The following is a 27390-nucleotide window of genomic DNA, read 5'->3' on the forward strand; positions in this document are numbered from 1 at the left end:
TGCCTGTGATGTGTTGGGAGGACAGTTAGGAGCTGATCTTCCCCAGCAGCTGGCTAATGGAGGTAGGCGTTTGTCACTCTTTTCTTGCAAAATCAGCAGAGTTATTCTTAGCTGCACTTAGGGCATTTCCAAAGTGTTTTGAAATTGATGAGAAAAGCAAAGATTGTGCCATGGAGAGCCGTATTAGAAGATACTCATCACCCCAATCATCTCGTGAGTTGAAATCTTCTCCCTTTGCAAGATTATTCCAATTTCCTTTCCCTCCCCCTTCATCATATGGTCAGCAATACCATTTACTTAAAGGAGCATGGTCATAAGGAACTACTGAAGGAATTTAGATGGATACTCATTAAGTTTCCCTAAAAAATAGTTTAGGCAAGGTTGCAGAAGGAACAGATACCAGCTTAATACTGAGCTTTAGGTGAGTTGCAACTATAAATGTCATTTATGCATCTTCAGATGACAAGGTATGTTTGTGCTGTGGCAACTGGTGTTTTGTGGCAAGTCTGTGGCACGAACAGAATGCAAAGCACGGCTGGAATTCGGATTTGTGGTAGGGCTTTAGGCATGGCAGGAAGCCAGAAATATGGTTTTTCTGTAGCCAGTAAGTGCTTTTGAGGAAATGTTAAGAACAGTGGTGAACTTAAAAGTTTTAGGATTTACGCTCTCTGGTTTTTCTGTCCATTTGTTGTTGCCCATATTAGTTTCTTCTGTGTGTTGATAGAGTTCACAGTGGTCAGTGAGAGTAATGCAAAACTTGCAATGTATGTTGCCTCAAAATCAGACTTTATTATAATCATAAGTTTGTGTGTCTCAGCTCATTTCCAGTAGTTGGATTTCAGAGCTTCAGTTTGCACACAGCACATCCCCTTCATGTGGACTCATTGCTACTGGAATAATACAGGCATTGTGTTCTCTGGCTGCACAAAATCAAGTATTTTTTACTTCTTTTTGTCAGCAGAAACATGCAGATGCTGTGTTGGGTTGGGCAACATGAGAACTGGCCAGTGCACCAGATTGCGCTAGTACAGCTTTTATGATTGTGTACAGCTCTGATCATTATTAGCATTGTAACATTTGTCTTCATTTTTTCCTCTAATAAATCATCTGCTAAATCTTTTCACTTCGGCAAAGTCATCTTTGAACGTCACTAGAATGTCAGTCCAAGATTACTATATAAGGAAGAGCTTAGCTTTTAAAACTAGTTTTGTGCATTTAAATCTAAAGAGCATAATTGATGATTGTCTGAAATAACCAGCAACTTTTCTTTTCAAAAATTTTGTCAAATTTTCCCTAGAAGAGCAATCTGTTTTTTTAGAGAGACTGCTTATCAGATCCTATAATGCAGAGAGAACTGTGGGATGTACTGGTCTCTTTTTTTACAGCATGGGAGAATGTTTGTTTATTTAAAAAGAAAAAAAGTACAACTGGTTCATCACCAGAACTGCTATTTCTTGATTTTGTACATCTGTTGGAACTGGCAGAAATGCTGTAATACACATTCTTTCCTCTCCAGAGAAAGGGAGGAGGGGAAGGCGTGTAGTCATAGACTTGGCTCTGTTACTGTGTTTACTTCCTACCTTTTTCTATTTTATTTTAAAAAATGAACAAAAACACAACACCCCCCCCAAAAAAACCAACCAACCAAACAAAAAAACAACCAAAAAAACTCCACAACCAACCACAGACTTTTTGCCTGAAATGAATACTTTGCTTGCTGTTCATTTTGTTCATGAACTCTCCTGATTTAGGAGATTGGCACTTTCCGCTGCCCTGGTAGTATCTGTGTGAATATACCACTGTTAGTAATTATCCAATTATAAAAAAGCTTTTAAGGTTATTCTTGCACTTCTAAACATACCAATTTAATTGTCAGCAGTGAACTGTATCTGCAGTATATTTCAGACATGGGCTACCGGTTGTGTCTGTCTGTGATATGATACCAAGATCCTGGACAGAAGGGCATATGTTCTGTCAAAATTATGGAGCGAGTTTTTTCAGTTTCACCTTTTTTTTTTTTTTTTAAATCAGGGAATGTTTTACTTCATTTGTTGAGAAACACGGCTGCAAAATTATTAAATTTGTTTTGGGAACAGGAGCAGGTAAAACATCCAAGATAGATATTTTTTTGACTAGAAACGTTCCCTTAGGAGAGAAGGAAGAGCATGTTATGTTCTTGAAGTATTTAGACTCTGAGAGTAAGCTGAGATTTTTTTTTTAATATGTTCACAGTGGTAAGATTTTCCTTTATTAGAAAAAAAGAAGAAAGAAGAAAGCAGTAATAATTCGGCATTTGCAAAAAACCCAATATGGTGGCTTTTTAATTCTGAAAAAAACTCAAGGGGCTCAAAATGTAAGACCTCTTTTTATCAAAACCAAGAGATGTACAGGGTTTTTGGTTGGGGTTTTTGCATGGAGTTGGGCTTTATTTTTTTTTTTTTCCTTATGTCTTTAATTTTTACACTTGTGGAAGGCAGTATTCTTGTGGAGTACTGCCGTACGGGGTGGTAGTCTAAACTGAGCAGTGCTGGCTTGGCTACCTGCTCGTCCGTACTTAAGAGCTGCCTGTGGTGGTCTGGAGGCCCAGCAGTGGCTCTGTGCACGCACGGCTCTGGGGAGATGGACAGCCTGGGGGCTATTTCTGTGTTTCCTCTTCGGAGAGGGATTCCTGTTTCCGCTGCTGCTCAGCTGTCCCTGAAACTTCCTTAGTCTTGACCCAAGCAGCTCAGTGACCCCGTTCCGGAGACTGCAGCACGTGTTTGGATTTGTGCCGGTCTCTAATGGGTGTGCAGCCTGCTTAGCTCTTACAAACAGAGGTATTCATCTGTGCATTCCTTTGTTTCTACCTTTGGACTTAAGTTTGAGTATCCAGTTTCTGATTTTATCTTTCGGTAAGGTCATAGAAACCCGTTCACACCTTTCCAGGGGGTCAGCTGGGAAACAGTGAGGAAAGAAAGGCTGGCAGTACTTTTGCATGCAGATTTGCAACACTGGTGTCACGTAAGAAATGCCTTCTCATTCTTCTGTTACAGGTGCAGTTCACCGAAAGTTAAAAAAGGCCTCTTACACAGTCAAGCTTCCAATAAGTGGGAATAGTTGCATGTTTGGGGAGAACTTGGTGGTTTTGGTTGGAAATGGTCTGTCACTTTTTCCTCTGTCAGAGGAAAATAGGAAGAGTTCTTTCTTTCTCCTTTTCTTACTGTGCAGTAAGTTAAGCAACAGAGAAGAGAAGGAAATCCTTGGTGTCATCTTGTACATAGGTAAAGACTGAAGCTTGATATGTGATGGGAATCTGGTTTGGGGGCTTTTTTTTTTCCTTACAGAAATACATCTGATAAAAAATTCAAACGTTGTCACCTTAGCTGTAGTCTTTGCCGTGCCCTTCAAGTTCTATATAATCAAGCAGTGTTGGCTGTCACTCACTGCAGCTCTGCTCCCTGAAATATTCAGATGCCTTATGCTATAAATATGCGAACTTCTCTGAGAACCCTCAGATTTTGAGACTATCTTGAGTTGCTTAGCCACAATGATTTAATTTCTGCTGTCAGTCTAAATGGTTAAAAAAACGCTGAAAAATCTTTCTTTTAATTAACTGTATTGCATTCGTACTTGACCTTATCACATGTGGAGAAAATGTAAACAGAGAAGTTTCTAGTGCTGTAAGCCTGTTGCTAAGCTTTATAGAAGAACTTGCATGTTTACTTAGTTGTCACCTTGAGTTTTGGTAATTTTTACACATGCATAGACACATGCATACACCCCACTTCCGCTGGGGAGCAGGGGAATACAGATGCCATTCTCTGCACTGATTAAGTGTAACAAAGAGTCCTTACCAGAAGAAAATTTCAGGCTTGTTAAGATAAGAAGGATGTAAAGGCTAGAAAAAGCTGACAGAAAGAGGTATTGGGTCAGATGGTGAGGAAAAGATTGTAGTAGTAGGAATAACAGGTCACTGGAGTGCTGTGACCTTCCAGAACCAATAGTGATAGTTGTGAATCTAATCCTGCTTTTTTTTCCATCTCCTCTCCTTATACAGAGAATTCTTCTGAAGAGTTTGCTGGAAGCAGATACATGTGAATTTTCTGCATGAAGACTCTCAAACTGGATTACATAATAATATGCCTGTATCCTCTGCCTCTATTTGATCCTTAAAAATGATCAGGATTGTGTATGAAATTTAACCTCTTTCTGATGAGTGACCTAGACATGAGTTTACATCGGCAAATGGGCTCTGATCGGGACCTCCAGTCTTCTGCTTCCTCTGTGAGCTTGCCATCGGTTAAAAAGGCACCAAAGAAAAGAAGAATTTCATTGGGCTCACTTTTTCGGAGGAAAAAAGACACGAAACGCAAGTCTAGGGATTTAAATGGAGGTGTTGATGGAATTGCAAGTATCGAAAGTATTCATTCAGAAATGTGCACAGACAAGAACTCCATTTTCTCCACGTGTACCTCTTCTGATAACGGAACAACCTCTAGCAGCAAACCAAGTGGAGACTTCATGGAATGCCCCCTGTGCCTCTTGCGGCACTCCAAGGACAGGTTCCCGGAGATAATGACTTGTCACCATAGGTCTTGTGTGGATTGCTTGCGCCAGTATCTCCGGATAGAAATCTCGGAGAGCAGAGTTAATATTAGCTGCCCAGAATGCTCAGAACGTTTTAATCCTCATGATATTCGTTTGATATTAAATGATGACATCTTGATGGAAAAATATGAAGAGTTTATGCTTAGGCGATGGCTGGTTGCGGATCCTGATTGTAGATGGTGCCCAGCTCCAGATTGTGGGTATGTATTTTTCCTATATTTGCAAAAAAGTGACAGTCAAAGCAGGGTCTCTATTAACTACATGGAAGCTGGACAGAGCAACGCAGAGCACAACCAATATGGTCAGATCATATGTTCTCCCCTTTATTCTCGAAATGCCTGGTTTTATACATTATGAAATAATTTACAATTGCAGGTGCTTTCTAGTTGGCATTCAGCATGAACAAAAATGTAAACAATCTCAGTTGAAGGCAGCTACCGTGATTCTACTCTAACTGTCCCATCTAGTCCATACACACACCTTAACCTAATTTCTAACTGTGCCACAAGCTTATCTACTTCTACACGGGCCCAAATCTGAGGCCTAGCAGGACCAAATCTGAGGCCCAGTTTGGGATAGCTCAGATCTCATTCCACAGCACGTCACGCCTGCGATCTCTAAGAAATCCAGTTACATGACAGTCAATATGTAATTTTCATAGCATTATGATTTTTGAAAAGTTACTTGCTTTGCTTAGGATGTTTTTACAGTTGTACAAGCAGGTAACAGGCAGAGTTCTCTTTAATAAAAAAAAGACAAGAAGTCAAAACAAATTAAAATGAAAACAATAAGAACCATCCCAAGCCACAACCACCTTCTAAAATAAAATGCTTTCTTGAGTATGTTTTTCTTTTTTTTCTGCACAGAGGGAATTTCACCAATGTCAAGCAATTTTTATTACTAGATGCCTGCCATTTATTTACAGCAAGCAAAAGAAGTTTAGATGTTGCACTGCTAAGGCAATGGTGCAAAGCTCAAATTAAAGAGATTTGAAAATTTGGTGACTGTAATTTAACTTAATTTGTTAAAGCAAAGTGGGTAATTTGGCTTTTTAACTGTGGAAAATGATTTAAGCTTTTCTTTGAATTAAAAGGCTTCTCCGGCTTCATATATCTTCCATCCTGTGGCTGGTTGAGACAGCACTTGTTGCTTGTCAGCAGGATTCTGATGTAGGATAATCAGCTTGTTCCTACTTATTATCTGGGGAACATAATGTTTTAACTTTGCTTTAATGCTTTAAACAGTTCTGAAACCACGTTGAATTCTAAGCAGTCTGAATAGTAGTGAGCAGCAGCTCATCATGCTTTTGTGCTGCTGGTGTCTCATGCCATTCTTCAGCAAGCTGCTTTTGTAGACACTGTTTGTGTTATCATACTGCTTAAAGATTATAGGCATGATTGCAATCCAGATGTGCAGTGCACACTGAAAACTCAGAGGCTGACAGCTCTGTTTCAAAGCCTCACAGATGAGCAGTAAGTAGAATGAAGAAAAGGAAGAATATTGCAGGAGAACAAGCAAGATAGGACTCACTGTTTAGTAGATTAAATACTCCCAACATTAATAACCAGGTGCTTAATGTTTTGGACTTATTTCAAATATAATTTTGCTTTCATACTTTGAAAGAAACAGAATTTGCTAATGCAAGTCAAAAACAGGGATTGGAAAGGTGATAGTTTCATATCTGGTCCAAAGTGTGGCAGTTTGAGGACAGAAGGAAAAATAACTTGAGGAATGTTTTGGTTGCATGAGCTTGTAACAAAGTCATATGGACAAAGCCAGTACAGTTTACTCTTAATATTTTGATACTCCAAAAGAAAACAACCACTAGAAGGTGTTAGTTGATGGGCACAGGTATGCTTTGCCCTGAGTTTTTGTGTTACAGTTACTATTCAAGCTGAGGAGAAGCATTTAAGGCCCGTTAAACTATTTTCTATTAAACCATCTTTCAGTGGTTCAGATATTTTTTTAGTACTTAATTAAGTAGACTAAGGCAGGTTTGTTTAAACTGTTTTGGTTTTTATGCTTCAATTTTCTTATCTGTTTTAAAAATAAACCTCCTAAGTATCTTTCAGTGGTCAGAAACTGTGATGATAATTGCTATGGTTAACACCGTTATAAAAATAAAAAGTGGGTCTTCAGAGCAAAGTTTAAGTACCATGCAGTCATGTGGGACCACAACAATGTATTTGTGTGCAGCACGTATTTAAATCATTGCTCCAGAGCTGCTTGTTGCATGCTCCATGCTCTGGGAGGGGAGTCCTGTGGAAAATACAGTATATTGCCAGGCAGATAAACATTGCCAGTGTCTGTGTGAAGGGAGCAAACTTGTACTGCATGGGCAACCTATGCTGTACTTCTGAGACCATGATTTTTCCTAATAAAGTGGCAGAGAAAGGCTTCACAGTGATAGATGAATTCTTCTTTTAATGCACAGACAGTGCCTCCTCACTAAATTCTCATTACTAGTTTAAAGTGGAATAAAGTTGGCTACCTGGGTACTTCTCAGGAGGATCACTGTTTCTGGTTGTCATCCTAAACAAACAAGAGCTCCTGCAATCGTGTTTTGTCTTTTCCCCATCCTTCTGTTAGTTTTGAAACCTTCAGAACCCTTACATATGTTGGACAGCAGGGACTGAGAGTTCAGCAAAAGTTAATCTAAATAGTTTAGGGGAAAGGGCATACTACTCGAACAACAGAAAGACCATCAGTAGTGCCCCCAGCAAGAGTAATACCTGTGTGTGAATCCTCCACTTAAAAATGTAAATTTGGCTTTCAGGCAGCCACTGCGGCACTGTCTCTGACAAGTCTGTGTGCCCAGCTGAGGGAAGACACACAGAGGGAGGCAGGAAGGAGGAGTGGAAGTGGTGTGGAAAGTAATAATGGGGATTTGATGTTGTGGTGGAGCTTAGCAGGAAGATGAAGGAAGGAACTGTATAGGTGTAAGGTCTGGGGAAGCAAACACTACTCAGATTTCCACAGAGGAGTCTTTGCTAACAAACGCTGTTCAGAGATGATGCATGACATACAGCACACACAAACTTCAGATCATCAGGCAGTTGCTCGAATAATTACGTGGTGCAACAGTAGTTGCAGTTTCTAATTGCTTAAGCAGCTAATCCAGTTGTACAATATGCAATTAAAGCTGAGGGTATTTTTCTGAACAGTGTTTGAAATGTGGGACTGGTGGAGTGCATTAGGGTCGTGACCTTTTAGCATGGATCCAATATTTCATGAAGGAGCTGGATGGAATGCATTGACTAAATTTGCAATTAACCCCAAAGTAGGAGAAGTGTAATAACTTCAGAGAGTAGGATAATTTCCTGAAGTTGACTTTAAGATTAGAAACAAGTACTGTAATAAATAGAAAATTGGTGTGAAATGGAGCATTTTGGTAGGAAAAAATTACTGCACAAATAGGTAAAAAATGGATGGTGCGCAACAGTGCTTCAGCTCCTCTCAGCATTGATCAAACATCCCATATAGTATTGTTTCAGGGTTTGGGCATCACACTAAGTCAAAAATCTGGACCAGATAAAGAGCAAGCAATTAGAAAAACTTTGATCCCTGAAATGAAAAAATGGAGGGAAACTAGAGCAGTTAAAACATTATTGGTTTGTTTACATCATTGGTCTCCTTGGGTTCTAAGGAAACAACAATCAATACTTAAGAAGTAAATAATTCTTTTTCCTCTCTGTTTCAACTCTGTTTGGGTAAAAACAAGTCCTAGGGGCAGCAAAACACAAACCAAACAGCTCTTGAAACAAAGTTATCTACAGTACCGAGTGTGTTGCTGTTCCTTCTGTCCCAGTGGGGAACTGCCTGTCCTCCCAACAGCAGAACTGCAGCCCAGTCTGGAGGAGCAGCTCTGCTGCAGCAGCCCTGCCCTGGGGGGGCTGCCTGGCAGCTGAGGGGTGCCCTGTGCCACAAGGGTCCATACCAGTGGCACCACAGCCTTTGTGGCCCTGGGCTGCTTCATCTGCAGCTCTTGTTGCAAGCTCAAATGCGTCCTCATCGTGGTTGCTACCTGAAACACTGCAAAAGTCTGGACCGGCTGTAACCTACCAGCAGTGGCTTGATAGGAGACACTGTCACAAAGGTGATCCATCCCTGGGGAAGGAGCACTGATAGGAGACCTCATGAGCCTTCTCCTAGACCAGTATCTTTATATTCTGTTTTTCATACCAGTTCACTAGTGTAATTTTAACTAGCATTACTGAATCAGTATTCCAAATGTGTTCTGTCTTTTCTTCTGTTTGAATTATTTAATGGTTTTGCTCTGAGATTGTATTGCTGACATCATTAGAAGAGAGCAGTGATTCCTAAATTTTCATACCTTTATCAAGCAAAAGGCAGATCATGCAAAAGAGTACAGATTCTTCATTCATCTTTTCACTGTGCAGCTTTCAATTAATCGCTCACTGCCTCTGGATTTGTTTTACTGGATATTGAGTTTGCTTAGTTGTCCCTTCTCTCAGCCTAAACAAGGACTTTAGGCTTTCACATCTCCTTTAAAAAGAATGCAAATGTTAAAACTAAAACTGTAATCCTGTACAGTTTGAACTGAGATTTATTCTGGTCTAAAAAGTTACTGTCTAAAAGCGTGCCAAATACACCATTCCAAATTAGGGAGTGCTTTCAGGGATGTGCCCATGCTTTATTAGTGATAGGAAGGCAGCAGGGTATAAATTGATACTTTATTCTGTGTCTTAGGCTTGAGATTTTTTTGGTCTAACATTAGCAAGCCTTGAATGTATCCCTGTATGTTGAAGAAGTGTTTGGATCAGAGTCTCTTTGTGTACATACAAAGCAATTATCTCTTCAGTTTGCAGAAAGTGGGGAAAATGAAGCTGATTAACTTGGCAGCAATATAGAAGAGTCTAGCAATTATTGAAATAAATCTCGACTTGGAAAGCAAGAAATATTTGTAAACAGGCAAGCATGTATCTCATTTGTAACTGCATCATCTGTAAGTTAAACGTTGAGAGTCCTGTTTATTTGCAAGATTTCCTAGGGAGAAACATCAAATATGCTGTTTTCAAACAATAAGGGAAGGGATAGGATTTGCATTAACTTTGCAGAATTTCAGATGTAGCTACTTTAATAAAAATAGATAAAGTTTAAGGTAGGCTTGTGAGTGGGAATGTTTTTAAAGTATCATTACTAATAAAGAATATTTTGAGTGAATTTGTGCAACTGTTATAAAATGGACAGGGATAAAAATAAACAGCCTTTTAAAATAAAATTACCTTCATTTGAACAGACAGAAACTTAAGTCTTGTTGCACTTATAAATCTGTTGAAGTCTACTCAGGGACCTTGTTCATGTGAATAAAACCATACATCTGATTTAAATGTTTTACCAGTGGGCTTAGTATTATATATTTAAAAGAAAGCTATTGCATAAAATCATTGAGAAAAGCTATAGTGGGTATGAACTAATAAACATATCTACATATGTTTGTATTTACTGTTAATATGAACACACTTTTTATCATGTGAACTTTGAAATGCAGGGCTAATGAAGAAGTAGTTTTGTCAGTTCAACTCATTGTATAGAACTATTCATGTAGTGTCTGATTACAAAGCAGTATAACACAGTTTTGTAACTCTCAACATTCTTGGAGGGTTTTTGCTCTGTAGTACTGTCAGAGTAAAGGTGGCATAGAGGCCCGAACTCTTACAATTTTTGCATTTACATTTGAAATGTATTTTTTAAAATGCCTTAATTATTGAGAAACCAAAATCCTATTTATAAAATACTTGGTTTGTTGTGTTGACATTTTAAAATACAAGGAGTTAACAAACATATATTTAAAGTAAAAAATGGTGTGTTTGTGATAAAAGACAACTAGTGAAATGCTAAACTGTCCTGCCATGCCAAATCAGGTGTCTTTAGAGCTGTAGGTTACACTGCAGGGATCCTCCCTCATGGACAGGAACAACCTCAGATGTGCCCATAGTGACTGGGACACTTCTAAAACTATAACTTTTCCTAATTGCTTCAACACATTTTTGGGGTTTATTTTCCTGCTCTTCTAAACTGTGCTTTCTTGGTGACTGTAAACCTTACAGGATTGCATTCAGCTTTAAATACAGTGTGTTGGAATACTGCATGGAGTGAAGGTGAGTGAGTGTTGCTGTGATTATGGTGTTTCTGTGCAATCCTAATCTAATGCAATGGCAATAGAGCTATGGAGAGAGGTGTTCAGGAACTGGTGCTGCCCATCTCCTGAAGGAAGTAATCAGCTCCTGATGTCCACTGCCTTTGTACCTGCTTCAGCTGCTCTGACAGCTGTCTACTCAGCTTTGTTGTGTACCTAGAACTGGTTTTGTTAACACAATTCTCTCCTCCCCCTCTCGATGGTTAAGGTACGCTGTGATTGCGTTTGGGTGTGCCAGCTGCCCCAAGCTGACGTGTGGCCGGGAGGGCTGTGGAACGGAGTTTTGCTACCACTGCAAGCAAATCTGGCATCCCAACCAGACCTGTGATGCTGCTCGCCAGGAGAGGGCTCAGAGCCTGCGCCTGAGAACAATTCGTTCTTCGTCCATCAGTTACAGCCAGGAATCTGGAGCAGCAGGTAGTCATGAGTGGGGTGCTGTGTCTGAAAAACATCTGTACATACGCACAATTAACCCTAGATAAGGAAAGAACGGAGTGGTGACATGGTAGATAGCTACTAGGTGCCTTGTCTTTCAGAAACATAATAATTTGAATTAAAATTTTAAATGTTATGCTTGGAAGTAGTCTGTGACCAGAACATCCAACTTAGGTCTTAAAAGCTTGTCATCGTTTTAAGTTCTTTGTAGTTGAAAAATGTAAATCAAATGAATTTGCTGAAAGGCATCCCACATTTAGCATGTTGACTTTTTTTAGTTGCATCACTTAGTATACTTGTTTTCTCTCTCCACTGTAGGTGAAATTTCCCAGCTGTTAAAATTATAACTGGTGTAACCACTGATTTCAAAAACACTGTTACTCTGATGCCAGCTCTGATGTTTGACATCTTTGTTAGTACTAATTGTTAGTTTTCTAGGAAATGCTCCTCTGTCTTGTCTACCAGAAGCCAAACAATTCCATCTCTTTAAACTGAGCTTCTTTGTAACTCACAAAAAAAAAAAAAAAAAAAAAAAAAAAAAAAAAAAAAAAAAAAAAAAAGAGGATAAACTATTCAGAGTAGTGTTTAGCACATTAGGATTCCAGTTTACTGTTGATAAGAACGGGCTCTGAATTACACCAAACTCTGATTTGTTTGGAAGCTTTTGTCTCTGCCTGAACAAGCAAGGTAGATATTTGGAGTAGAGTCTCACTTGCACCTTGTAGTCAGAGCTGTTGTTCTCCAATCCACCCCCTGACTCGAGAGTCTCTACTTTGTTGTTTGCACTGGCTTATTTTAGCAATGCATCCCACCTTGCCCTAAAAATTGGCATTTTTGCTCTAGCTCTCAAATAAATTTGAAAATAAGCTAAAAAAATCAGCCCACCAGCTCCTTTCCTTACCCTTTCAATTCCTCTCAGCCTGAAGAGCAGTAGCTCTGCCTCTCCTGTGCAGAGGAACTCGCTCTGTTCACTTTCTGCCCTGTTGGCTGTGCATGTGCTCCCGTGTGGGAGTAGCTAATGAATCCTTTCAGCTGCTCGTGCACTGGTGATGGTAGAGGTACTTTTTCCTGCTGGTTCTGCACCTCCTTAGGTATTCTTTCTATCCAGTATGAGCTCTCCATTCCCTTTGTCCTAGCCAGTGGCACGAAGGCAGTAAGCTTGGAGTTCTGCACTAGGAGCTACAAGGTGAATAAATAGCTTGTCCTAAAGTGCAGGTGCTAAACAGGGATGAAGATCACAGCTGTGGTGTGTGTGCCTTTCACTGTTGCTCAATGACCCCTTGTTTGACAGAGCTGGTCACTTAACCTTATTTTTCCACATTTGACCTGGAAACACGTTGATTCTCTAGAGTTTTCTACTGCTACACTGTATGTTTTTAGGGAGTAAGTAAGTATAAAGTAGGCTTGTGAAAAGGGCTCAAGAGGAGGCTGGCAATCCCAAAGAAGTACGTTAATGTGAATGAGAAGATGGATTTAAGATACATTAACAGAGTGGAGATTGAATATTCAAGTATAAGATTCATAACAGCATGAAATGTAAAAGAGGATTATATTTAAAGAGACCGTATTATCAGTCCTGTGTTAGCATACATATTTAATGTCAGACTCTAATATATATTTCATTAGGCTTAGAAAATCCTTGAAGAGAGAGTATGCATTAACTATTCAATTATTTGAATGTGGTCTAATATACTTTGTTTTTATTAGTTTTGGTCAATCCAAGGTTTGTAAACACAAATTTGATACCAAGTCATGGCCAAATGAAGATTTGTAAAGCAGCCTTATTTCAGATAATGGTTCAATCAGTTTTCCCAAATGTATGTCTGCATTGTGATTATATTTGCTTGTCTAAGGAACTGATACAATTTTAATATTCATTTTTAAACAGCTGATGACATAAAGCCATGCCCACGCTGTGCTGCTTATATAATAAAAATGAATGATGGAAGCTGCAATCATATGACTTGTGCTGTCTGTGGCTGTGAATTCTGTTGGCTATGTATGAAAGAGATCTCAGATTTACATTATTTAAGGTACATTTAAGAAAAAAAATTATGTGGTTGGTAATTTGTTTTCTAAAGTATCTAGAAGGAGATCCCCAAGTGCTGTAAGTCTGGCTTTCTTCCTCTTGGAGTAGAGAATCACAATTGAAGTATTCATACTTGAGAATTGTCAGTTTTCAATACATATATTTAAATTAGTGCTTTATTATTTTTATTTAAAAATATTTTTAAATTTTATGCATGCTGCATGTTCTTAGTACAAATCAAGTCTTTTGGATTAACACACCCTCTTTTTACTGATGTCTTAATAGAGCTGTATTGTCTTTGTATTAAGCAATACAGAAGTTCTGATTATACCAAAGATTATTGTGTAGCAATATGCAGTATGTTTCTTGTTACATTGCAAAATATACTCTCAAGGCAAAAAAAAAAAATCTGAAGAAATAACTGCTGATGTGTTACATCTGTAACTTGAACCTAAGGACAATCATTTTGTGACTAGAGAAATGTTAAGTAGTGTATAGCTATGTTGATTTATTTACAGTTTCTTTACAGCTTTCTCATTTCTCTCTATTAGCCCATCAGGTTGCACATTTTGGGGAAAGAAACCATGGAGCCGTAAGAAGAAGATCCTGTGGCAACTAGGGACACTTGTTGGAGCTCCTGTAGGAATTGCCTTAATAGCTGGCATTGCTATTCCTGCTATGATTATTGGAATTCCTGTGTATGTGGGACGTAAGGTAAGAAGTGCTTCAGGTTTTACCTTCTGTTGTATGGCTTGGGTGATACTGTGTTAAGCTGGGTATCTTAACTGGCCTCTAAACAAAAAACCAAAACAAAATAACCAAACAGTCTCCAAAAAAACCAAACCAACCAACCAACGCCTGCTTTGTTTAAGGATATTTGTGTCAGTTGTACAGGAATGAAAAGCAGTGGTTTTTTAAGAATCTGGATTCTCTTAAAACATGCAGAGCAAAACACTGAACAATTTCCAATTTTTACATCCTGCCATGAAAGCTGCTGCATGCATTTTCAAAATTGCTCTGGTTTTAATCTCTGCTTTCCCTTCTATCCCTTAGAATTAAACAATCTCTAGAGCACAAGGAAGACCAAAAAGGATTTATTTTTTTCTTAAAAGTGGATAGTTACGAGAATTTTAGTATGAAATTATGCTAGTCCAGGTTTGTGCATACACATATTTAAGCATTTATTCTCAAAAGCTTGTTAATGGCCTTGGGCCCAGCCCCCAGTGTGGAGCAGGGTTCAGTGCTAGCTAGTTGTCTTCATTTTACTTCTTCTGGGAAGGAGCTAGAAATGATCATGTTAATCAGAAGGCAGTTGATATATTTCCTCTTAAAAAATATAATAGCTTTTACTATAAAGTAATCAACAAACTTTTATATGTAATTTCAGTTATAGTAATAAATTACCTAGATCTTTTGGAAATGGGCTTTTTGAAATGATGACTTGAAAGATTTGTTTTTCTGGTTTTATCAGCATGGAGTCTCGCAGTGACTGGCACAGACTCATAATTCTGCATTTATTAGGGAGGGAAGGGGGAGTGTGTCTGCTAGACAAAATGTTCAGGGGTGCAGCTTTTCCAGTGTATTTATTTAATCTTTTTCTTTCTAGCAAGTACCCTACTTTTTGCTGAAAGGTTTTGATCCTTTTATTCTGTTATGGCTTAGTCCCATACAGTCAATGGAGCCTCCTAAGTGAGGAGAGGAAGAAGGCAGCAGTTACCTGTTGCAAATTACATTTGCATGATTATCTCTTCTCATTATATTTTGGAATAGGACCCCATCACAGAGCACCTTTCAGGTATTAATGTCTCAGAGCATTAGTCTGTGAGGGCAGCCTCATGAGAATTTCTGTTGTACCCCAATGCTTAGTGGTCATTTCTCTGTGACCCCTCTCAAATATCTGCACTTCAAAACATCTGACAGTGGAGATCCCACAGGCCCTTCAAGCTTGGTTTCTTTAGAAAAACCTACTGTTTTTAACATTGGTATAGGAAGAGAATTTACATCAGATTCCTACTGCCCTGTTCTTCAGCTGATGCAGAGAATCCTTTTGTTTTGCAATATGCTGTTACATATTTAATGATACTTTAGGTCTGTTCTTAACAAACCTAATACTTCCAGCTTTTCTTGACGAACTGTCATGAAAACACTGGTTTAGGTTTCTGATGCTCCTTTTGTGGATTTCCTTGTAGTTGTTCATGCCACCTTTTTGTCCAGTTTGAATGCAGCAGTGAAGCTGCAGCATTATTACTGCTGAGTTAAATGAAAAGGTGATTCTGTGCCAGTAACTACCATCTACCTCGTCCTCAACAACGCGCTGTTTTCATTTTGTGTACTCTAAAACACAAACCCTTTCCCACGTCCTGCTAATTCAGGCAATTGGCTTCTTCCTCTGGGTAGTCTTGAACTCGTTGCCATTCAGCTGCATCTTGTCATTTCAGACCATTTTTGAGCTTCTCACGGCTGGAGTTAATTCTGGCATTCTTGCAACCATGCCAGATTGTACTGGCCTGAATTTCAACACACACATTCTTCTCCTTCCATCTTCCACATTAATGAAATGTTCAATACTCTTGGATCCAAGGCACATCTCTCAGAAGAAGTATGGAGTGAAGAGTCTCAGTTTGGGTAGTTAAAAAAATGACTATTCACATGTTTTCTGTAGTTTCATGTGAAGCTTAATAGATTCCTCTCATCCGTTTTTTTCAATCAGGACCATTATAACTGCTTGTGTCACACAAGAATGTAAGAATTTAATTAGTCAGTGTGTGACATCTGTTTCTCCCCATCCTTAAGGCTGAGTTATCTTGTTACATGAGAAAATCAAATTGGCGTGATTTCTAGTTGAAAAAAAAAATCAGTGTGACCTTCTTGTTTCCTACTTTTGCTTTGATGTCTACAAGGTCCCAATTTTCAGGAAATGAAAGTTCAGTTCAGTGGTCTTTTACTTCCTCAGCTTGTTGGTTTGTACCCTTTTTAAGATTGTCATTGCCATTTAACCATTTCCATTTTTCCTGGATTTTTTTCAGATGTCTACTACTAATAATTTTCAAAAATTACTATTAGTGGCTCTTAAATTTGACCTGCTGAGATATTTTTCAGATCAGCTCATGGAAGTACACTCCAATCTGCTGTATCTGTACAGATCTTCCTCACAAATTGTCTGGCTCACAGTTAATGTTCAATGACAACTGAAGGAAAAAGAAAATAGGAACAGGTCTCCAGTTTCATCTGCTGGCTGTCTTTCATTTTTGTTAAACAGCAAATTGATCCAATTTGGTCTTTCTCTTACTAGCCCTGTACTCGTAGAATAATGTCTCCTTGACTTTAATATCCTTTCCTTTTTGTCTCTTCTAGTTTAACCTTTCTGATTTTGGCCTAACACTCTCATGCTGTTCTTCTATACCCGTTCATAGTAATCTGACCTACTTTCTATTTTCTTAATGCTGCTGCTGCTTTGGTAAAGGAAACTTTTTTGTTCTTTTTCAACATTCTGTCTGCCCTTTGCATTGGAAGAGTTTGTGCTTGTGCTTCGACAGTTTCCTTGAGGAAGTATTGGTGGTTTGGTTTTATAGATATGTCTTGTAACCTAATAGGTTTCTGTGTTTATTGAAATCTCTCTTCTGGCCTAGTATTTTCAGTTATTCTTTATTATTCTTTATTCAATATGCAGAAGTTTCTTATTTCATAGTAGTTTCTACCAGTGTAGCCTTCTATCTTGATGTTTTAAATCAATTTCTACTCTGTACCCTCTTCCTTCCATTCCTTTTTTTTTTTTTTGCTTTGTGTTTAAGGAATCCAGTAACCTTCATGGATGTATGTTTGTTGCATTATGCCTTTTGTTTGGGGAGTTATAATTGTCCATAACAGTAAAATTCAGCGCCTTAGACAATCCTGCTAATTGCTCAGAGCCCCATGAAACCTAATCTTTCTGGGTTTATAATTCTTACACATTCATAATATTAGAGTGTTCATGTTCAATTTTTCCTTTTTAATCCATAGGCATGTTCAATATTCAAGTGCTCTCTCACTCTGTATTTCTCTCTGTATAAAGTACCTCAGAGCAAGTAAATGAATTCTCTTTGCACAAAGCACAGTGCCTTCTCTGCCCTTTCCTTGCCTGCCTTGCCTGAACAAAGACTTTGTTTATTCCAAAATGAGAACAACCCTACCAAATCTCTAATTAAAATTATATTTTAGAAAGCACAGCATTCAATAACATGATAATTTAGAAAGCATGACATGCAACTTGTTTTTTGTCATTATCTTCTTGTGTGCTTTTCTTTTGAGCTCTTCCTTAGATGGAGTGAGGATTAACTTGGCTTTGTGACAGCCATTAAGATACCTGTAGTTCCTTTGTGGTTATGTCTTAGCCAAGAATGATGACAGAGGTAGTGCATACCTCTGAGAAACCATGTTCCTAGAGAAAATAAATGAAACCCACAAATGTGGGAAGTCTCTGTAGAACAGGGATCTTTAAAGGCCTTTCCAGGTTCATGTGGCGTTTGTGACGGGTAAGTTCAAGGCAGTCACATTTCAGAGTTATTGCAGACATGAACCATCAGTAGGAGGTTTGGGTAGCTGACTCCTCAGTAAACAGAAGCACAGCTAAGACTCTGGTTTGTGAAAACACTTCTTGTCTCAACAGCTGGGCATGAGGAGGTGCTGGAGCCGTGGAGTTCTTGCTTTCCCCTCTTTCCAGGCTATTTGGTGAAGGCTCTCTCATGGCTCTGTTATGTCAGCCTGTTTCTATAGAACAAGTAATCTGTGGAAGTTTTAACTCCATACTGTTCAGGGAAAAGACAGCTGGGAATAAGATGAGCCAATCTGATCATATGTGGCAATTCTTCTATCCTGAAAGTTTGTCTGTTTTTCCCAGCCATGTAAGCTGGAGTAATAATTAAACAAAGCTCTTCAGTTACTTAGCTCTTCAAACCTGATGCTGACAATAAATGCTTAATTGCTGGATGGGAGGACTTCTTACTTGTAAGAGGTTGCCTAAAATTTTATTAAAATTTATTTTATATTAAGTATAAATTTTATTTTCTTTGATATAAGAAAGAAATCATTGCATAGAATGTGGTCTCTCTGGGGGACAACAGGGTACAGCTTCAAACTATGTCACTTCTTTCATCCTTGCAGCAATGTATTATTGATGTTGTAATACTCTAACCCCCTTTCTTTTCTTCTTTCAAGATTCACAATCGATACGAAGGCAAAGACATTTCAAAGCACAAGCGAAACTTGGCCATAGCAGGTGGTGTAACCTTATCTGTAATTGTTTCTCCAGTTGTAGCTGCAGTAACTGTAGGTAAGCAAATATCACTATTTTGTGTCTTGGTAGCACCTTGCAAGCAGAACTCTGTAAACACTCATGAATAACACAGATAAGAGCTGTAATTTCCTTTTATAGGTGAAGGAACCAACACAAGGAGGAGTCTGAGGTTATACATTTATTGGGGCAGAGTCAAGAATACAGTGCTTGATTTTTATGTAGCATTTCCTGAAGAATTAAAACTAATTTTTATCTTGAAAATCGAAGTTTCCACATTGTTGCATCTGGCTTTTAAAATTGAAGTATTAAAGGTTTTTTAAACAATCAAGGAAAAAAACTGTTGCCACAGAGTCTGTTCATATTTTAATAACTTCATATCAAACTTTTCTTCATGCAAAACAAAAATGATCTCTTACACTTAACAATGCAGTAGTTGACAAACCACTTGTTTTGCTCTGGGAGTCAGTTCCAATTGCATCACACTCGTTATCATGGTGATTATTGAGCATAGCATTTAAGCAGAATCTTATTGTTCCTTACAAAATAGTTGCCTCATCTTCCCAGGTAATTTCAAGATCTCTGCAAACCGAGATTTTTTTTGAAAGGAAGGGATTTGCCTGGCACTGCTTCTTTGTTGCAGCACAGGCATTTTCATGGTTGTTCAATAAGGTGCTGTGTATACCTGACTCACAGTAAGACCCACCGTTTAGTTTAAAGCTGGATCAGCCCCCTGTACACACAGTTTTGTCTGCAGTGTTCCCCCTTGTGCCAGAAGCAGTGCTCAGAGAGTAAAGAGTAATCTCCGGAAGATGTGGCCACTTCTAGCCAGGGATGGTTCAAATTGGCCAGGAAGCTGTGGCTTTAAACTGCTTGTTATCAATGGTGGACCTCTGTGCAAATGAGGATGTGCCAGCCCTGAAACTGTCAGTCTGCACTGCCTTGTTCTCATGTGGCTGTGGTGTCAGATCCCTGCTAAACAGGTGCTGGGACACAAAGTCTCATAGTTGTATTTATAGGTCTGCCTTACTTCATTTCTCTCAAGCTGTTTCCTATTCCTGAATAGACATGAAATGTGGCTTTTCAGGGAAAGCAGTTGGGTGTTATTTTGTGGAGTTTTGCTCTTGCTTCATTGCCATTAACACCTGGCCTCCAGTCTCAGGGCATTGTGTGGTTTCCAGAATAATGACCATAAGGATATGGAGTTCCTCCTTGAATGTGAGCAATTTCTAGTGAAGGAGATTTTATATAATTGGAACCCTTCTTTGAGATTAGACTGAGTAGCCTTTCTATTAGGTCTGCTTCTCTCTGGACTTCTTCAGAATGTGCCAGCTTGACATTTTTCAATCTCCTGGGTTTTGTACCTTCTGTCTACTTCCATCTGCAAAGCCACAGGATGATTTAATTCATATGCCAAAGGACTAACTTCCATCGCCCACTCAAAGTGGTGGGATGGATGTGTGTGTATCTGTGTGTGCTTTAGTCTACAGTTCCTTTAGCTGGTTTCCCTTAATCCCTGCCACTGTACTCCACAGAATTGTTTACTTTTAAGGAAAATTTATATTGAAAAATCTCAGAGTAATAATAATGTTAAGTCCTATTAAATTGATAGCAAAGCTATGTCTCTCTTCAGTGGACAGAAAGAGAAGCCCCTTATTAAAGTAGTAGAGGTACTAACATTTTTAGTTGAGTAACATTTGAAATAGATCTCTGCTATTTCTGCCTCTCAGGTGGAACAGTGGAGTCCCCAGTGGAGCTTTTGTGGATCTTTAATTTTGTTTGTAAAGTATATTATGGACATATGGAAAGTGTTAATTCATCAATCATTAAACTTCACTTCCTACCAATGCTGACAGAGGACATTGTGCCTGCTGAAAGTACTTTCCTGTCATTTCACCTTAGTGATGTACCAGTATTTCTTAATTTTGCTCCCTCCTGATCTCTTTCATGTGTAATATTAATCAAATATTAAGTAATCTTGGAAAATGAAATTGCCTTTATGAAAGGCTCTAAAATAAAAGTCACTTTTAATGAAAAACTCTACTTCCCTCTGTAGGTATTGGTGTTCCTATTATGCTGGCTTATGTGTATGGAGTTGTTCCAATTTCCCTCTGCCGAAGTGGAGGATGTGGTGTGTCAGCTGGCAATGGAAAAGGTGTCAGGATAGAATTTGATGATGAAAATGATATAAATGTTGGTGGAACAAATGCAGCTGTAGGTAAGAGAATTCAGTGTTCCATTTTCTGTAAATATGGGCTTTGTGACTTGTATTTTCTATCTTAGATACTAGAGTAGTTATTTGCATTTGGGGCTGCTTCCGCTCATTGCTGAAATTGCAGATGATAATTGCTTCTCTGTGTCATTTTGTGCTGGGCTGTATTACTAGTATTAAAGCTTTTCTTGCCCATTTTAATCAAAGCCAAGCTCAAGTCTTCTCCATAGGTAAAGTTTTAACATAGCATTAATGTTGCTCTTTCAGAATTCTGGTTTGTGGAAGCTGGTTAGATTTTTTTATTTTCAATAGGGCCAACTAAAGACTGGTCTGATGCTTCAATTTTTGATTACATGGCACTATCCTGTGTGATGGGATCGCTCTGCATTCCTTTTACCCATGTTTCCTGTCCTATCCATGGTTATTTTTTTGCTATCTTAAGTATATGATGTCAGACAGCCATTATAGCAGCTCCAAGAAAGGTGTCTTTTTAAATTATGTCTTCTTGTTTGGGGTTTTTTGGGGTTTTTTTTTACACAGTTCTCTTTTTGTGACCATACGTTTTCTAAATCCCTTTTCTCAGCGCAGTTTCAGAAACTGCTTTCGTGTCCCATTCTAGAAAAGCTGAGTGCAGCTTGCCTAGCTGAGGAGCCTTCTGTGTTTGTGTGCAGATACGACGTCGGTGGCAGAGGCGCGGCACAACCCCAGCATCGGCGAGGGCAGCGTGGGGGGCCTGACGGGCAGCCTGAGCGCCAGCGGCAGCCACATGGACAGGATCGGGGCCATGCGCGACAACCTGAGCGAGACGGCCAGCACCATGGCCCTGGCCGGGGCCAGCATCACGGGCAGCCTCTCGGGGAGCGCCATGGTCAGCTGCTTCAACAGGTCAGGGCCTGCTCTGCACCGAGGCAGGGGCACCTCCTCGGCTTTCCCATTTTTGCTTTTGATATTGCTTCCTGTTAAAAGGAACGGACTCTGGGAGATGAACAGTTCATTCTGACAAACTTACTGATTTTCAAGAGATCCTGCCTGACCACAGTCCTCAAGACTTGGATTTTGTGTAGGCTGAGTGGGGCCTGAGATCTTGTTCTCAGCATCCCTGCCTGTAGGCAGGGGTCAGAGGAGGCAGCTCATCTCTAACACTTTTGTTCTCTGGTTCACCTCACCCAAAGTCAGAAGTGCAGGCTCGTTCAGCCTGCAGGCACCAGGCTGTGCCTGCACAACACCCGGGTGGAGTGTGGACTCAAATGGACTCAGGCAGGAGGGGAGGCAGATGAACTCCTGGCCTTGCCAAGGTGGAGCTCCTTGCCACATGCTCAGTGCCTTCTGTGAATTTGGGCCTTTCTGGTAGTTTGCTCTGCTGCACCCTGGAGAGAAAGGGAGTGTGCAGAAAGGATTTTTAGCATGTGGGGTTCAGGATGGAATTTGCTCCTTAAATCAGCTGCCAACATTGCTCATTTTGAGTAATTTGGCAGTCAGGGCTATACAGAATAAAGAGAGTGGGATGGCATCAAGAGTGCCCCTCTGCTGGGACAGGTGTATCAGTCTGTGAGTGCTGAGTGAGGTATACATACTCTCTTCTTTAAAGAGCTGAGAGTTAAAACAAAACAAAACCCCTTCAGTTTCACTGTCAGAACACAGATAAACAAGACATTTGGAAAAAAGCTTGTAATTTGATTTTTGGCTTATCTACTGAGCCCAATTTAAGATTGGTCAGGTTTCTATTACTCCTGTTGCAATTGATAGCAGGACAATGTAAAGCAGAGCACAGAACACAGTTCTCTGGCTCTGATTAGTAGTAATTTGCAGCATAGGATACATGGGAACTATCATGTCTTGAATTTCTGATTGTTTTTACTGTTTTTAGAATATAATGTCCTATCTGCAGAAGAACTGTAGCTGAACCTGGAAATTGTCCCTGTAAATATCAGGAGGGAAAGAATACAGAACTTTTGGTTAACAACTTTAGGAAATTAATCTGGTTTCACTTTGAGGTGTTTTTGTTTGCTTGGTTTTAATAAAAGAATAGTAATTTTTGACAGTGGGAATGGAGAATGTGTCAGTAGATAAATAATCACATCTGTACTGGAGTGACTCAGGAACTCTGTTTATTACTGACTTATTTACTTGCTGCCATCTACAAGGTGACACTAATTTTCAGCTAGTGTGCTTTACCTGTTGTGGTGGTTTATACAACTTTCTCTCTTTCTCTCTAAGACTGGAAGTACAAGCAGATGTGCAGAAAGAACGATACAGTCTGAGTGGAGAATCTGGCACAGTTAGCTTGGGAACAGTTAGTGACAATGCCAGTACCAAAGCAATGGCAGGATCCATTCTGAACTCCTACATCCCTTTGGACAGGTAAGAGAAATGTGCTGAAAACAGAATATTTATAAGCTTAAGTTACAGGCCTATTAAAGGGTATTTTAAGCATGCCTCAGCTGTTCTGCATTCAAGATTACACTTTGAAACTGTAGATTTTGTTACAAACGGAATTACACGTGACTGCTGACTGTATTTTCCCAGGGTTATTTCCAAGGGGAAGTGCCACTGCTGTAGCTCAGTAAAGCATTTGGTCATTCAGACTTTGTGTTTTCCTTTGGGCTGTTTATTTGGTTAAACATTTCTCCTTACAAGATAGATCCCTCTCACTTTCACTGTGTGTGTTTGTTCCTCCCTCCGCTGAGCACTTACACTCCCGGGTTCTCCCCTGTGTAGGGAAGGGAACAGCCTGGAGGTGCAGGTGGACATCGAGTCCAAGCCGGCCAAGTTCCGCCACCACAGCGGCAGCAGCAGCGTGGAGGACGGCGGCGCTGCCGGGCGCGGCTCCGCCGGCGGCTCCGGCCCGCCCGAGGGTAAGGCCGGCGCCGCCAAGTGGAGCAAGGACAGCACGGCGGGGAAGAAGTGCAAAGGTAAGCTGAGGAAGAAGAGCAGCATGAAGATCAACGAGACCAGAGAGGACATGGATGCTCAGCTGTTGGAACAGCAAAGCACAAACTCGAGTGAATTTGACTCTCCCTCTCTGAGCGACAGTATTCCATCCGTAGCAGATTCACACTCCAGCCATTTCTCTGAGTTCAGTTGCTCAGACATGGAAAGTATGAAAACTTCCTGTAGCCACGGTTCCAGCGACTTTCACACTCGCTTTACCACAGTCAGTGTTCTCCCAGAGGTGGAAAACGATCGCTTGGAAAACTCCCCACAGCCGAGTGGAATCCCTGTGCCTGTTCCAGCAGCCCCAAGCACTGATGTTCCACAGCTGGGTTACATTGCTGAGGAAAGCATTAATAATGGATCTTCGACAGATGGAGATCTAGGTGTTGGTGAAGCACTGAAAGAAACAAACAACAACCATTCACAACGGGCTGGGGAACTAAGCACTGCTATTCAGACTGAAATTTAAATCTGTAAGTGCTGCAAAAATATATTTGCCACTAAAGAACCCTTGCAGAGCTGGTTGAATCACACATGACTTCTGTAAGTTTCAGGTGACCAGCAGAAGCAAGGTTTTGATACAACTGCATTTTCTATATACTTGTCTGAGAAGGCAAAACACTTCCTATGGATCTTCGACCTGTGTGAAGAGACATGAAGGCTTTAACCAAGTGCATTACAGCAGTACAAATACGTCCATGTTCTGTATTTTTGCCACAAGTTTGCTTGAAAGCGTATACTTGGTGTACTTAGATAAAAATTGGTAAATTCTTAATATGTTAAATGCTGAAATGAATAATATGTCCTGCACTGTTCACTTGGGAAATATGGGGTTTGGGATAAAGGGTGTTAGCTGAGCATTAGTGACTTAAAACCATTCTTGTGTGAACTCTTAAATTTAAGGGAAGCAAAGACCTGCAAAGACCTATACAAACATACTTCAACAGTGAATATTCAGAATGATAATTTTGCTTCATAACTGGACACACTGTATTTAGAATGCATGTAGAATGAACTGCATATCTTCAGATGGATGTAGCCTGTGTCAGAAGTGTTTGTATGTGTGTACACTTTGAGCAGGGTTATGGCTTTTACATAATGTCAAAACATAAGAAATTGGTACCTGATATATGGTGGAATGGAGACATCACCTCTGTGGAACAGTGGGGTTACCTATTTATTCATGCAACCAATCATGCAGCAGATAAGGCTACTATATAGTGTATAAAAACTGTAAAATAACAATCCAGTGATTTCTAAGCATTGTAGAAAAGCAGATGCAGTCACCTTTCATTAGGGGGAAAATTGGTGCCCCGTCCATTCTTGGTGCCTTTGGAAAAGACTGGGTTTGAAGTGCCTGGTCGTTCGAGGATTTTACTGTAATGTTTTCCAGAATGTCCTCTTTGGCCACCTTGGATCACAAAAGAAAATCCTAGTGAACAAAATGACTGTCGTAGACATAATAATGAGGTATTGGCCTACCAAAGACTCACTCAGGCTTTAGTGGACATGACATCTCTTGGCAAGATATGCCTGTCTTCAGTCCCAGAATCTTAAGTGCAGTGCAATGACTGCCCAAGTGCAAAGATGGGTTCCAAATATGCTGGCTTTTTTCTTTTTCTTTCGCATATGGAAGATGTAAGCTGAACACAAGCTGAAGTTGGCCAAAGCGCCTGCACTGTTAACATTTTTTTGCTAAGTAATTCACTAAAATGAAAAAAAAAAGAAGTTGTGAATCTCAGAATAACAGTTAACAATGTTCTGTCTTGTGTTTCATGTATTGCCATTATGGTGCTACTGGAAGTTCGAGTGGATGAAAAGAATGCCATAAGCTACAGTCCTCTTCCATGACTTGCCCTCACCAGTTTCAGTAATAGCTTATAACACTAGTGCCAGTTATGTTATTTGGTAATGCTTGTTCCAGTATTTGTATATTTGCAATTCGGTTTTGCTCAATAATATGCGTGTAAACTGCATATCTGAAATAAATGTCTAAATACTGACTTCTAGTGGTCTGTTGTTTAACCTGCTGATCAGCCTTATGAAAATGTCTGTGCTCCCTGGGAGCCTTTTTCCTGTAAGGTGCTGACTGCTCTTATCTCTGGCTGCTTTAAAATATTTTTATTTGATAGATGTGCTTTGGAAGTTGAGTGCTCTGATTCTTGGAAATGTAAGATCTAAAGTCAGTTGCGTTTTGTACAAGACTTCAGCTTTCTCTAAGATGAAAAGAAATCCGAGCTGATTGTCTGGCAGGCAGGACCACAGATGGTTTTGTGAGAGGGATGCAGTTCTGGCAGGAGCTCTTTAAACAGAACTGCACCCTCTTGGCACAAGTCAGATCGCTGACTAAGCTCGATTTTCTCCATCTAAAGTGATGCTCCTCTCAGTTCACATGGCCTGCACAGAGTTCTTTCTAGAACGCCACAGACTGGCCGAGTTCTGGGTAACACCTGATGTTTTTTGCTGAGCTCCTGTTCCTTAGGCTCATTTTCTCACCTGCATCACGAGGGGCCAGGGAAGGGAGAAACTGAAACGGATGGGGACGCATTGCAGAGGCCCAAGCTGGACTGCCTCATCCCAAACCCATATGCAAGTTTGACTTCTGGCAGATGGAAGAGTTATTTCAGCAAGGTTAAACCTTCCCCTTAATTTCTCAGGACCTCAATTTTGCTCTGCAGGTAATTGGAAATATGGTAAATAAATTTTATCAAGTAATACCATTATTTTCAGTAATGCAAAATAATCTGATAATTTTATACATCACTTTAAGAGGTAACATTGAAATGCAGGTAAGTTTTTTCTGGAGATAATTTTTTTTAGCAGAAAACTGTTTTGCTGATAATTTTGTAACATTTTTCAATTCAGAGGTAGTATTTAATATGTGAGGCAGTCTTAACAGCACCAATAAGTTTAATGCAGCACCGAATTCTGAGTCTGTAAAAAAATGAAATATACACTTCCAGTAATACACTAATGCAGAAGATGTTTCTCTTATTTACAGATCAACTGTAAGAATTCAATATTTTTTTTTCACTGAAACAAATTACAGGAAAGATCAAGTTCACATCCGATCTCCCAACATGGTGGTTCTTTTTCAGAATTTTTTTTCATGGTTTCTGACCAATTTGACTAATTCATGTCAGGTTGTGGATCTTGAGGAAGTATATTTTAATATCTGAGATGACGAGATAGTTACAACGTTAGATAAAAACCATCATAAAAGCTTTCCTCATTATGTTTGCATCTATTTTTTGTAGTGAAGCATGCAGCCTTGTACATCCATCCTTTCATTTAATCAGTGTCATAAAGTTTTGCATGTATGAGCTAATTATTTTTTACTGTTGCATAAAGATTTTTTGATTGACTCACATCTCTTCCAGTCATTCAGATTGATTTTTAAATAGTTGCCTACTTAGTAATACCACCACTCTCATGGATAATAATGCATTTTAAGGATAATCAAGCAGAAGGCTGAAAAAATACGAGAATTAATGAACTTAAAACCCATTAATATTGTAATTCAGGTGAAATTGTGGCTGTCTTGAACAGAAACTTTGGAATGATGTTGAGGTTTATTTAGAGTCACTTTCTGAAATGAGCACAGTTAGCACCTTGACTGCTCCTGTCAGTCCCAAAGGTGGCACGCTGGTCTTCCTAGATGGAATAATCTGGTGTTGCTGTGGGAGCAAAATGGTTTCCCCATGAGGACTGAAGAACCCCCAGGCCAGATCATGGTGAGAAGCACAGTCCCAGACTGGTGACAA

At 39.6% G+C, this 27390-nt stretch overlaps 1 protein-coding gene across 6 annotated transcripts in view; it reads left to right on the top strand.

Annotated features, from left to right (window-relative positions):
- Positions 1-25629, top strand: part of RNF19A (ring finger protein 19A, RBR E3 ubiquitin protein ligase) — a 58542-nt gene extending 32913 nt beyond the window's left edge. For 5 of the 6 annotated variants that reach the window (XM_063390139.1, XM_063390132.1, XM_063390158.1 and 2 more), the window contains 9 exons: positions 4037-4787; positions 10956-11164; positions 13071-13215; positions 13763-13925; positions 18405-18519; positions 20537-20698; positions 21364-21577; positions 22910-23053; positions 23411-25629. In XM_063390139.1, coding sequence (XP_063246209.1) covers positions 4171-4787; positions 10956-11164; positions 13071-13215; positions 13763-13925; positions 18405-18519; positions 20537-20698; positions 21364-21577; positions 22910-23053; positions 23411-24095 — 2454 coding nt within the window. In that variant the 5' untranslated portion in view covers positions 4037-4170 and the 3' untranslated portion in view covers positions 24096-25629. Of the gene's footprint in view, positions 1-3237; positions 3261-4036; positions 4788-10955; positions 11165-13070; positions 13216-13762; positions 13926-18404; positions 18520-20536; positions 20699-21363; positions 21578-22909; positions 23054-23410 lie in introns of those variants that run through there. The other variant, XM_063390177.1, reaches the window with a different exon arrangement.
- Positions 25630-27390: the final 1761 nt, after the last annotated feature.

The sequence above is a fragment of the Prinia subflava genome, chromosome 1, assembly GCF_021018805.1.
Source record: "Prinia subflava isolate CZ2003 ecotype Zambia chromosome 1, Cam_Psub_1.2, whole genome shotgun sequence".
NCBI classification, from domain to species: domain Eukaryota; kingdom Metazoa; phylum Chordata; class Aves; order Passeriformes; family Cisticolidae; genus Prinia; species Prinia subflava.